The 13,528-nt window shown below is 42.8% G+C and overlaps 2 protein-coding genes across 2 annotated transcripts in view; one reads left to right on the top strand and one right to left on the bottom strand.

The window, feature by feature from the left end:
- LOC307255716 (dynein axonemal heavy chain 11-like) overlaps positions 1-426 on the top strand; it is a gene marked incomplete at both ends in the record, with an annotated part of 39,156 nt that extends 38,730 nt beyond the window's left edge. Inside the window, 1 exon segment of the mRNA XM_080034467.1 lies at positions 179-426. Within this exon segment, the coding sequence (XP_079890593.1) occupies positions 179-426 (248 nt within the window).
- A 726-nt stretch (positions 427-1,152) lies between these two features.
- On the bottom strand, positions 1,153-11,551 carry map3k20b (mitogen-activated protein kinase kinase kinase 20b; the record flags this gene model as incomplete). Its single annotated transcript, XM_080034061.1, has 12 exons — positions 11,202-11,551; positions 9,544-9,631; positions 8,375-8,476; positions 7,732-7,797; positions 7,565-7,593; positions 7,296-7,433; positions 6,798-6,884; positions 4,627-4,701; positions 4,392-4,498; positions 2,557-2,737; positions 1,988-2,235; positions 1,153-1,888 (listed from the first exon to the last, which is right to left on the bottom strand). The coding sequence occupies exons 1-12, from the start codon at positions 11,358-11,360 to the stop codon at positions 1,153-1,155; spliced, it is 2,016 nt and encodes a 671-aa protein (XP_079890187.1). The 5' UTR covers positions 11,361-11,551.
- Between the last annotated feature and the right edge of the window lie 1,977 nt (positions 11,552-13,528).

The raw sequence follows: 13,528 nt of genomic DNA, 5'->3' as shown, positions 1-13,528 counted from the left end.
TAGACAAAACCCTGTATTTTATTTCCATCTCCCCCAACATGTTTGAACGAAAAACTAATATTTCTCTTTCGTGAATCAAATGGTTTTGCATGTTCAAACTTCCTGGCCCTTCTGTTAATGTGTAAATTGTTTTAAACACGGTAATCCTATTTCCCATTTGTCTTCATCCATCCAAAAGGTGCAAGGTGGGACACTCAGGCTGGGGTGATCACAGAGGCCCGTCTAAAGGAGCTGACCCCAGCCATGCCCGTCATCTCGGTCCGAGCCGTGCCCAACGACCGCCACGAGACCAGGAACATCTATGAGTGTCCGCTCTACAAGACCAAGATCAGAGGACCCACATATGTATGGACGTTTAGCCTTAAAACCAGAGAGAGGCCCGCCAAGTGGGTGCTGGCAGGAGTGGCTCTGTTGCTCAGTGTGTGAGAAAGAGTTAGGTAATGAGTAATTATGTGTACCATGTTTTCCTGAGCCCACTTGTCTTCCATTTTGTCAAATATATAAAATTATAATTGATTTGTGCTGTATACGTATACTGAAGGGTGGAGGCTTACTCTAGAGGACCAAAATCACAGGAATGGAATCAAGAGTTTATTTTCTTTTTATTGAAAAATGATAAAATATACAGAAAGAAATGCCAAAAAAATTCACACACCAGATCACAGTTAGAACTGATAAAAGTCAAAGCTCATTTTGAACAAATCAAATCTAGAAACTACAAGGTACTCTACAAGCAGGAAGAGAAAATATCAAGACAGTGCTGCCTCATTAGAGCGGCATTCAAGTGTGCTATTTTTCTAACACTTGTACCTCTTACAGTATGTTATGCAGCAGTTTTTAATAGCACATTCAAATTACACAGGTGAAGTCATTCTGACAACATGACAAGACAACATCTAATTGTCTCTTGTTGCGCCTTCCTACTTCACAGTACACATGGGCATATAGTATTCATCCATTCAATAAAAAAAAAATTTAACAAAACAAATGTGTGTATACTAGCTCTCTTTTTTCAACTGGAGATTCTAATGCACATACTGTAGCTTTAGATACGGTATGTGCCAACAAGTCAAAACCTTTCTACTTTGGCCTCTGTGTGTATTGCTACATGTGTTTTCTGTGTGCGTGTGTATGTGTGTTTGTACGTTTCTCCTAGTCACTGTCTGTCCAATCGAGCTCCATCATGTCCATGGCCGCCGTCGCCATGTTGATCTTGGTTCCGTGTCGCACACTGCTGCTCTTCACAGAGTTCTGATTGGAGGATGCGCGCATGCTGACCTGCACCCCGGAGTGACCCATGACGCCTACCTCTCCTCTGATCTTTTGATGGCTGATGGACTCCTGACTGAGGTCGCCTCTCACTCCCTGCACTACCACTCCCATGTCACTCCTGCTGCGCCCCCTCACCCCCACCTCGCTTCTCAAGCCGCGGCCCACCACCTTCATCACCCCCATGTCACTCATGTCGCCCATGTCCATGTCGCCTAGTCTGTCCATGTCCCCCATCTCGTTCATATCTAAGGACAGCATGTCCCCCAGGCCGCCCAAGCTCCCGTGGAGACCCTTGAACATGGACGGGAGCCTCCCTCCCTCTATGCTTCCCTCCATCCCCTTCTCCTCTAGCCTGTCCCCTAATTTGTCGATTTCCCACGCTCCCTCCCTCTCCTTCTCCCTCTCCTTCTCCTCCCTTTCGGCCTCCCCGAAGCCGCCCGAGTATCCGCGCACTATGGTGGTGACCCTGCTCCTCTGCATGCCTCCTCTCTCCCTGTCCCCTCCCTCCCACGTCCTCTCCTCCCGCTCCACCACACCGCCCGGGAAGCTCCTGAGTGTCACCTGCACCCTGCCTCCTCCTCCTCCTCCGTCCATGCCGCCGCTATCATCTCTGTCCCTCTCTCGCAGCCAGCCTTTCTCCTCCAGGGTCCCTTCCTCTTCCTCGTCCTCCTCTTCCTCATCCTCCTCTTCCTCCTCCTCTTCCTCCTCTCCAAACCTGCCCTTCAACCCTCGGAGCATGGCGTGCAGCCTGCTGCCATCGAGCGAGCCCACCCCCCTGTCCATTGCCCCCCCTCCGCTGCTGCTGCTGTTCCCCCTCTCCGTGTCTCCGTTGCTGAGGGTGCGCAGGAGGCAGCTGACCCCGGCGCTGCTCACACCGGCGCTGCTGACCGTGGCGCTGTTGGAGTCCTGAGAGTGTGAGCGGAAGAACGAGCCGGACGAACCGATGGACATTGGAGTGAAGAACTGGATCAATCAAAAGAGAGAAATGATTAAAAAGGTATTGTTTGATTCAATTCAATGTCATTCAAAATACTTTAGTGACATAGTGTGACAGAAAATTGCCTTTAGTTTGTCACTCACAAGACATATAATCACACGGACAGTAAAGCACACGTGTAAAGTAACGCTGCATTAAATAGTAATGTCTATTTGGTCTTGTTTAATGTACATATTGCAATGGGAACTGAAGCTTTTTTTTGCCAGAGATACTCTGAAGCCGCTGAAAATAACTGAATTGAGAGTTTTGTTTTTGCTTCTATGTATTTGCACTGCACTTGTACTTACTGGTGAGATGTTGGAGCGCTCCATGAGCAGAGAGGTGGGACTGGGCGTCATGTTGGACCTCTCCATCAGCCTCTCCTCCCACAGTTTCAGCCTCCTCTCTCTCTCCTCCAGCTCCTTCTCTTTGGAGTAAAGCTCACGCTCCAGCTTGCGGAGGCGCTCCAGGGTCGACTCGATTTCACACCTGTAGAATATACTGCAGGTCATCTACCGTCACTTTGTAGATGCAGACATGGCCTAGATTGGATAGTTCGACTAAACGCAGCCAGCATTGAACAAATGGTTCAGGTCAATTTCAAAAAAGATACTCAGGAGGAAGAAACTGAAATTTATAAATATTTCAACAGCACATGCATGGGATAATAAAAATGTGTTGGGCCATCTTTTCGAGCTGGATGATCATAACATCTTGACCCATGTACTTTACTGGTGCTCCAGACTGCAGTGTATTTTACTTCTGATCTTTTCGTATCAGTTATGAGAGATTGCATGTTTTAGCAATCAGTCATGCATCTGCAACACAGCACAGGTACAAATATGTTATAATCCAAAACCGTTGTATAAACTTCAAAGTAATTGACAGTTTACTAATTTTGCAGTTAATATACAAAAAAAATGGTAGGCTTAGTACTTTTCTCCAGATTTAATACTTTTTTCTCCTTTTTTTGTGCATAGCATTGGGGGAAAATAATCTATATCAAGAAAACCACATATTTCAGATCTGGTACAATGGCTATTCAAAATGAGTATATTGTAGTTTATTGTTGCAGACTGCATGACATAATATGTTTAGTTTACTTGAGTATTCCTGCAAAAATAAGATACTGCATATGCAAAAAAAAAAAAAGGTTCTGTGTGTAAAACATGTATCTGCAGTACTGTCTACTGCCACAGGAGGTCCCTGTGAGAGTAACTGCCCATGGATCTGCATTCACAAACACAATCAACTCTCACAGCAAACTAAATATAGACAGATCTGACGCACAGCCATACCTCCTTCTGTGTTCCTTCCATACCCCCCTATTCATTCATCCCGCCCCTTCACCTCCCTCAACCCTTCCCCTCAGCCCTCCCTCCTTCCCTCCTCTCTGCCTCCCTTCCCTTGTCCAACTTTTTCCACCCGTACCCAAAACTTCACATAAGAATTGATTGCCTCGCTGTATTCCTGTTAAATATGCACAGAATCTCACACCTTCTCTCCTCTGCTCAATCCCACATCTCTCCCTCTCTCTACCCTGTCTCACCCCTCGTCATCCGTCCAGTGTCTCTTCCCAAATCCCCAGCCCCCTTCCCCTGTTCTGTCTCTCCCTCTCTCTCTTGTTCAGTTTTTTAGATTTCACATGCACCCAATACATTTCAGTTCCTCCCTGAACTTCTCCTCTTCTTCAGCTCATAGTCCATTTATCCTCCGTCGGCCCCCTACCCCCTCTGTCGCTCTCCCTCTGGTGGAGCGAGGGGCAGAGTGGAGGAGTAGAGGAATCTCTTCCATGGACACTTTCCAGAGAGCTTATTATAGACTGAAGTAGAGCACAGGGTCACACATTCAGCTTCTCTCCTGAGCTTCCACAGAGCTGTGTGTATGTATGTATGCGTGACTGTTTCACGCTGGCACGTGTGGAGACTATGTGGAGTTCGGGTGCATGTATATTGAGTTTTTATTTGGAGTACAGTTAAGCACGGACTGCATTTGTCATTCTGACAAAAGATCCAGGCTTTACTGTATACACTTAGAAATGAACAGAAGGTGCATCATGCTGAGACGCAGTGCAGATACACAGTTTTTCATTTGGATATCTACCAAACTATGTGTTTGTGTGTTGGTATTTTTGTGAGTGTACCTCCACTGGTCCTTGTTATGTAGGAAGGAGTTACACTGGTCCGGTAGCCTGCTGTCATTGGCCATGGTCTCCAGGTTTCCCAGCACCTGTTTGAACTGTGGACGCTCCTGGAGATAAATGCATGCAGAAAAGATCAAATATCCTGCACAGCTATTTTAAATGTCTTCAAAAGTATACCAGGGATAAGTGTATGTTTTGGAGATGAGTCATAGTGTTGCTTGTTTATTTAGCTTACCTTTGGGTCTGCTTGCCAACATTTCCTCATCAGCTCTGCAAAACTTGCTGGACAGCTGGTGGGGATGGTCAGCCTCTAGTTACCCAGACAGACAAACACATGCAAAAACAAGAAGCCGAAGCTTTTACTTTCAACAGAAAAGTCATATTGAACCAAGTTGTTCACAAAAACAAACAAAGAACCTAGTTACAATTAAGCCCATGAAAACATGGCTTCAATTACTTTTTCTTCAAAAAATGTATGGTGCACTATGTAACTTTTGGTGTGTCAGAGAAGTGAACATGTTCTAACTAGATATATTCTCATAACTTAATTAATAAACTTTCCTCATGGGAAAATTGGATCTCTGGAACACTGTTTAAAGTTAGAAAGCTACCCGAAAAGTTACTGTTTCACTGTTGTTGTGTGACGCAGCCGAGCCCACAGATTGGTTTAAAAACCTAAGTCTATCATTTCATTCCAGGAGCCTCAAAATAATTTAGTTTTGATTAATAATGATAAAATAATTATTCAATAGCCTACCAAGAGTGACGTGTAGTAAAAATGTGTATATTAAATGCAGGCTCTGCCAATGTAAACAAATCCCCCTCCCTTGAAACTGCGTAGTGCACCTTTAAATATTCCAGACTTAAAGCGCAACAATCAAAGTTCTAAGACTTAAGAGGTTATAGCTGTTAGGTATGCCTATAGGCTACTTGAAACACAGTGATGTTGAGCTAAATGCTAACATCAGCATGCTAAGTATGTTATGATGCTAACCTTTGCTAATTAACACAAAACAGCTAAGGCTGATGGGAACATTATGAGTTTTGCAAGAATTTTAAAATAAACCAAAAAACTTGACACTAAAAGTTGTGGGTCTAGATCACGAGTCAAATCATCACCAATGTTGATACAATTCATTCTGGTTGGAACATGAATGTCTGTGCTAAATTTCACAACAGTCCTTCCAATAGTCTGTCAAACTATAGCATCGGGTATCATTTAGTAAGAGTTTAAACACTCGTAAACTCTCCAGGACCGTGTGGGTGTGGTTTCAGCCGGTTTTGACTGACAGTGGCCTGGGAACACAAGCAAACAACCCCTCAGCTGTAACCTTATCTTCATTTAATGATTGCTTAATCCAGATGGGTTTCTTAGAAGTACTTGACATAGCCTGAATTTTGTCCTGAGACCCACCAACTTCAAATAAAAGCAAGAAGAGCACAGAGCAACAAACACATCTTTAATGTGAAATATCACAAATATATTTGACTTTGGCAGAATATATTGTGTTTATGTAGAACCAATGTGTTCGCATCGCTGGGATTGAGAAAATAGTTAAAAGATATCTTAGCTTTAAACTAGTTTGTTTAAAGCACAACATTGTTCCCTCTTTAGCTTTGTGTCATAACTGCAGTACACCATGCCACTGAAATAATGTGCCTGCATGAACAGATACCCTGGCATCACCAAAGCTCTGAATGAGCCCAGACAGCTCCATAGTACAGTTTTAGAAACAGTTTTCTCTGAGGGATTTATCCCAAAATATCACCGGCTCTGAGTGGAGAGATGGCAAGTGAGAGGGTCAGGAAGAGAGGTATAGCAATGGAGAGGAAAATAAAGGGGAGACTGGGAAAGAGACAGAGAGAGAGAGAGTGAGTTATTTAAGGAGAGTATTTGGAGATAAGCCAACGGCTACGCAGGAATCATATTCTCCGAGTTGTTTGTTGGTCCCCCAGTGTGTGTGTGTGTGTGTCTGTGTCTGTGTCTGTAGAAGGGGGATTTCAGGCACGTCAATAACTGAAAACACATATACACTGTTGAACCGACATCCCCCACTTCCCATAAACCTCTTGAATCAAACCTTCTATCACTGCAATCTTTTCTCCTTTCCCTTCTCTCTCTCTCTCTCTCTCTCTCTCTCTCGTAAAGGCCTTAGCCGGGGGGTGGGGGGGGGGGGGGTCTGGCCTAGCTCCACTGCTGTGTATCCAGGCCTTACAAGAGCAGAGAACTGACATCAGGCCTAAAAATACCCAGCCTCAGCCTCACCAGCTCGCAGTGGAAACCATGAGAGCATTGCATTGTTCCTCCAGCCTTCTCCAAACCTTGCTGTTCAAAAAGGTGTGTTCATGTGTTTATTGTTTGTTTGGGAGTGTGCGCACGTGTGTGTGTATGTGCCTGTGTGTTACCTCTTGTTTTTCCACCACCAGCCAAGCAACCTGCAGCCCTTCGAAACCTTTAAAAGGAACCTCCCGAGTCAGCATCTCCCACAGCACCTGGCCACAGAACAAAACTGTGTTAGATCATTTAGACAGACATAATTTGTCGGTAGCGGCTGTGAATATTTTATGGACATTTTGTTTCAAGTAACACCACAATAGTTGTAAAGATATCTTTATAAGAAAGGCACAAACTCAAGTCAAAACACATACTAAATGAATTTGTACAATAGCTGAGACATGTCTGATAACTTTCGTTGAAAAAAAAAAAAAAAATTATTCAACGTCCAAACATCTTAGATGTTAAGTGTTCAAAAGGCTGTTCACCTGTTTCAGCTGTTTAAAAATCATTCAGATGAAAGAATAAGGAGAAGACACAAAGCTGAGTGAGAATTGAATCCAGCTCTGTACAGAAGTTTAATGTGTGTCCTTACAACAGTGATATTTTTTACAGCACTGCCGACTCACCACGCCATAAGAATAGGTGTCACAGGTCTCGGAGACAGGCAGGCTCTGAATGACTTCTGGGGCCATCCAGGGAAAAGTGCCCACCACCGTCATATGGGTGGTATGGGACAGGAACTTGGACGCCCCAAAGTCACAAATCTAAAAATCCAAAGAGAAAAGAGCAGTGAAGAAAACACACTCGAAGCACACCAAGTGTGTCTGTAAAATTAAAACCATTTTAAATGTGTAATATGTGGTGTGTGAAACCCCAGGGCCACTGTTACACAAACCTTCAGCACTTTGTCTGCTGTCATTACCACTGTGGAAGAGAGAACAGGGAATCTGGTCAAAGCTGTGTATGTTAATATCCTATAGCTAATAGACAATAGGCAAAAGATAACTCCTGTTTAAGGTGTGCGTATAGAGAATCAAAGTGTGTTTGATTGTCATGTATTACCGTTCCGTGACTTGAGGTCCCTGTGAATGACTTTGACTGGAGCTTCTGCGTGGAGGTAATGCATCCCTGTGAGGAGATGAAGCATTAACAAATGGAAAAAGAAACAACAACTGTATCAGCATTAAAGGTTTGGGTGAAATTTCATCATCAAATGTTTTTGTTTTGAGTTGATTCTCAAAGTTGACACTGTTGACTATTCAATACCACTTATAATATGTTTGGCTTTTTACCATCCAATTATCTTAAATGGTGCACTTTGGGTGTTTCAGAAAAGTTAAACATATCTTAGGTATATTCTCATAGCTGCTTAAAACAACTTTACTCATTGGAAATTTGGATCCCTGGAACACTGTTTGAAAGTAGAAAGCTACTTGAAAAGTTACTGTTTCATTGTTGTTTTATACAGCAGCATGGGCCCACAGTTTGGCTCAAAAGTGCCTCAAAATAATTGTTTTGAATTCATGATGATAGAATTATTGAATACTAAGAATTACATGTAGAGAAAATATGTTTTGTAAATTTACCGCAGGCTCTGCAAAAGTAAACAAATCCCCCCCCTCTTAAACTTCATAGTGCACCTTTAAAACTAATCACAGAGGGATATTTTGTATCATTACTAGTATTATCATTTCTTTAAGCGTACCTTTGGCTATCTGTATGGACCACGTCATGATCTGCTCCATGTCCATCTCCTCACTCTGCTCACTGGAAAGGTACTCATATAGAGAACCAGCACCAGCATATTCTGTGAGAACACACACACACACACACACACACATAGAAGCAACGGTCATTCATTGAGAACAGTTAAAGAGATAAATCCTGTGTTTGCACGGCTACTGACAGTGTACAACATGACTTGTCTCATCTGGGATTTTTTATTTTTTATTTAACATCAACAACTTGCATTTGATCCTCTATCTATATAGTAAAATATAAATTTGTATAAACGTGGTTCAAGCATACGTATATCACATCACACGTTAAAAAGCTATTGCATCAATATATTTAATATATATTATATGTGTGAGTTACAGTTAAGCACAACAGACACTAGCTGCTCAAATCAGTGGAAACAGGCACAGCTTTCACACCCTGACTGTCTAATCCAGATTATCCCTGGACCTTTAACCTCCCATTAATTTTTTTTATAAATCTCACTATAAAAAGAGACAAGCATAATATGGAGTATATTGTCCAATCAAAGGACTGCTTTGATTACAACACAGATAAAACTGTCCTTTTTAAAGAACTGGAAAAATACACTTTACTCAGTTGTTCTTTTTTTGCCTTCTGTACCATTTTATTTCAATTAAGCACTGGACTCTGTTTGATTCTGCCGCTACGAGAATGTTCGCTGGACGAGACTGTAGTCATGTGTCTCTGTGCTTTGTATTAACCATATGACCACCATCCAAGATTACAACCGCAATCAAACACCTTGGTCTCAGTTACAAATGTCCTGCCAGGAAAACCCTGCATGAAGCAGCATTCAAAGTGTACACAGATACTTCAAAACACACACATAAACACTAGTCGGCCATAGGAGCATGTGCTAACGTATCCGTAAGGGGCACACATAGGAGCAAATATACACTAATAAAGCTAGTATGCACACACTCATGCACTCTTATATCAGGGGGCAATCTACCCTGACTCTTAACCTCATCAACATCTTCATTTGTAGAGCCATTTTTCAAATGGTAACTCATGTTGAGATTTTGTGTTTTTGTGAGTACATCTGAGAGGATACACAAATTACACAAACACACACACACACACACAAACACAAACACACACTTGGGGTCTGACCTGTGACAATGCCATAGTTGGGAGTTTCCAGCACGGCTCCATAAAACTGAATGATGTTCTTATGACTCAGGACACTAAGAATCTCAGCCTGGACAAAGGAGATGAGAAAAAGAAAGGGGATATGAATAACTTCTTAAGCATTCTTCACTATCGGACATTGTCATGCAAACATAACTTGTGAGAATGTAAAAGTGTCAATCATTCCTGCTAAACTGTGAACATAAAAGTTTAGAGCTTTTAACTTGTTCGTCCTAACAGTGTGTCTGATCCTCCTTCATACCACAGGTCGACTCTGAGAAAGAAGACCTTCCACACCGCAGTGACAAACATGCCATGAACCTGAACTGACATATAGGTTATACCCTCTGTATATGTGGGATATGGAGCTGTTGCCAGGCAACATGAGAGCTATCCATCAATTATATGAAATCACAAAACACCAAAATATTTGCCTTTTTCTTACCAGGAGCAATTCATCTTGTTTTGATTGCATGCAACATTTCTGCCATGTGTGAATTTCTCAGTGTGAACAAACACGTTTGTGTCCATACATTTTGGACAGTCATTTTGAATGCAGTTTTGAGGTCCGCAACTTTTGTGTTTTCATGTTATGTTCACTACATTTCAGAGGGAGAATCTGTACTTTTACTCTAACCCTTCTACGTGATAGTTATAGTGGATCCAATAATATAATCATGTGACAGAGAAATTCTGCAGGGTTACTTCTATCTTTGCTACTTCAAATACATTTTGTTGCTAACTCATCTTATACTTTTACTATAGTACAAATTAACACACTCTTTTAATATAGTACTATAGTGTGGGGGTTTTTACTCAAGAAAGTTATTGGTATACTTCTTCCACCGCTGTGTGATTGCAATGTTTGTGCAAATTAAGGATCAACTGAGCTGCAGTTCTCCATCCATCAATGTGCATTTGAATTTGGACTCTACACACACACACAATCATGCACATCTCTCCACCCTGCATTTATAGTCAGATTGGATGTTAGAGAAATAAAATCAAACTCTCTTTTTTCCCGTGTGGTTTTATGTTGCTGGCCCCATGTGCGTTCTTTACATTACATAGTTTAAATGTGCTGCCTCTACAATAACACCGTGGCCGAATCACCCTTGGGGTCACCCTAACTTCCAACAGCTTCCTTGACACTGACCTGCGAGGCCTCTACCAGCACAGTATTAATAACATGGAAGGAAATTATGTTTAGGTTACAGTCGGGGTCATTCTCATGGAGAAAACCACCCCGGGCCAAATGACCACACACCTCGCCCTTAACACACAATGGGAGGAACAGAGGGGAGTGCGGGCATAAATAAAAAACTGAGTGGGGAGGAGGAGGGACGACGACTAGAGGTATGTTTAAGATAAACACATGTTCAACGGCATAAAAAAACGGGGAAGGAGGGGGAGGCAAGAGAGGAGACTTTGGGTGCACGGCTTCAAAGAGAAATCTGGGAATTTAGTGGTGGAAACTTATTCATGCTGAAGTTTTATGCAGCAATGTGCCAAAGTATGCATAACCTATGCATATTTTTTGAACTTCAAATGTGTGTCTCTGCTGCAGAAGTGTATGATGAATGCTGTGTGTGTGTGTGTGTGTGTGTGTTTGTGCGATTGTGTGCGCCTGCCCTCCTTACCTCTTTGTCGATTCTCAGAAGCTTCTTCACAGCCACTTCCTTGTCCTGGGATCTCCACAGGGCTCTGTAGACGCTCCCAAAGCTGCCCCCTCCACAGTTCTCGTAGTAGAGCAGGTCCTCATGCTTTATCTGCACAAACGACGAGCATGGGGACGACATGGCATACTGGCTCACGCGCACACAAACACACACACACACATACACACACACACACACACGCAGCCCAAAAAGCCAAGCAGGGCTCAACCACCAGTGCCCTGAAAAAACCCCCAAAAAGTACAGAAGTCAGGGATCAGCACGAAGCAAGCCGAAGGGGGTGAGAACTAAAAGAGAGAGAGGTGGAGTGGAGTGGTTTCCTCCACACGGTCCGGGTGGATGTTGTCAGTCAGCAGAACGGATTGTCAGAGGGAAGAACCCAGAAAGTGCTGGAAAGAGAGAGAGAGAAGTTGTGCTCCCTGTGAGTCAGGGAAAACCGAAAGCCCCTCTGTCACTGCTATAGAAAGGTATTACATTGCCTGATAGTGGTGATCCAGTGGAACTACAACACAGAGCGCACACACACACACACACACACACACACACACACACACACACAAACACACACACACACACACACACACACACACACACAGCCTGGGGATGAAGGGGAGGTGAGTGTTAGAGTGTGGGTAAGTTACGGTTTGTAGTCAGTGTGTGCACTCTGCCTGTAGCTGACACACTGTTCAAATATGGTCACTGGCATCCAGGGCATTCCTTCTTCCTGGATAACTGTGGCTATATAAAGCTCTCCATATACTACACTACTCTACACTTCACGCGCGCACACACACACACACACACACACATGTGACATGTGAGATATCTGTCTACAGCTCTCTGGCCTGTAGAGTGTCAGATATAATAAATCAGTGAGCAACCAGGGTTAGGGTTAGAGACCTAAGTCTAACGCTCTCTCACACACTCAGCATCTAAAAACACACGCAGACAGGAGAAGGCAGGCAGTGACAGCTTGTTACTCAACACAACAGGAATGACCCAGTGACATCATAGAGCAAGATAGCAGTGCTGACATCAGCGCGCAAGGACAGGTGAGATCAGCTCGGGGAAGTTGGGACACTTCTGGGCCGTCGGCAGTAATCGAATGCAAAAGCAGACTAAACAGTGATTCATCGGATCATATAAACATTACTAAAAGTCTGAAGGCCTTTCCAGCAGCTGCCACAAGCGGCAATGAATCATCACACGCCACAGAACTACAAAGGTTGAATGAATGACTTTTCGATATCACTACAGAAAAAAGGTTGTGGGGTCACCAACATTCACGGGGGTTCGTCTTCTTTATCAGTCAGCCAGTTATCAAATTAAATATCTGAAGTGGAAAGTATGAATACCCAACGCGCTCTGGATACCACGAATGTCTGCATCACATTATGTTAACATCCGCAAGCTAGTTTATTTTGTGTGCTCAAAGTTGATCATTCGGTCCATTGGTGACACCTGAGAAGAGATCATATAATTAAACCTTGACAGAGATTTCGGGAAAGCAAGAAATCCGCTTTGTTGAGAATCTAGAAGACCACTGCGTCAACACTTGTGCACAAGATTGCCTATACTCTTCATCTTGCAAGCAACGTTATATCTTTCTTTCCCAGGAAAATTTATTTTATATTTAAGGTTTAAATTGTCATGAATGGATGGTAGAATACATCCTCCAAAATAGTCAAAATTAACATGAAACATTAAAAAACACTGTCTGGTATTGTGCTTGATGACATTGGAGTACTTAAAGAGAGCTTGAAAGAAAAATGGTAGAAAATGAATGCAGCAAAGCAGTCACCGGTCTCTCCAAAAGGGCTGCTACAAGATGACCTTTATTAAGCATGTTTGGGATACATATTAAAGAAGTTGTCCATCCGAAGTGGTTGCTCTTAAATCATTGAAAATATGAAGAAAAGTGTAATTGAATTATTTTGGCGTCATCTGCAGTAGTTGTTAATATTTTTGCTTTGGATCTCAGCAGCATCAGCACCCTCACTCTTTCTACTCATAGATAGTAAATAATAGTTTCTACTACTGTACTTGCAAGGCAAAAACATTTTTTTTGAAGAATGTCATCAAAGCACTGTTAAATTAGCTATTTTCTTTATTTACAAGGCAGATCACACACACAGTACAGTTACAGGCTGCTCTGGGGGAGAAGCCAGCCTCACAGCAGTTCTCGACACACACCACCACATTAAAAGCTCCTGAGATCAAAGGAAAAAACGAATGACACTTTATCAAGACCACACTCAAAAATCTACACCCACGTACTGTATATATAAAAA

Source organism: Ammodytes marinus, assembly GCF_949987685.1.
Source record: "Ammodytes marinus genome assembly, chromosome: 9".
Classification (NCBI taxonomy): domain Eukaryota; kingdom Metazoa; phylum Chordata; class Actinopteri; order Uranoscopiformes; family Ammodytidae; genus Ammodytes; species Ammodytes marinus.
The sequence above is the reverse complement of the archived record's forward strand: the minus strand, read 5'-3'. Positions and strand labels throughout refer to the sequence as shown.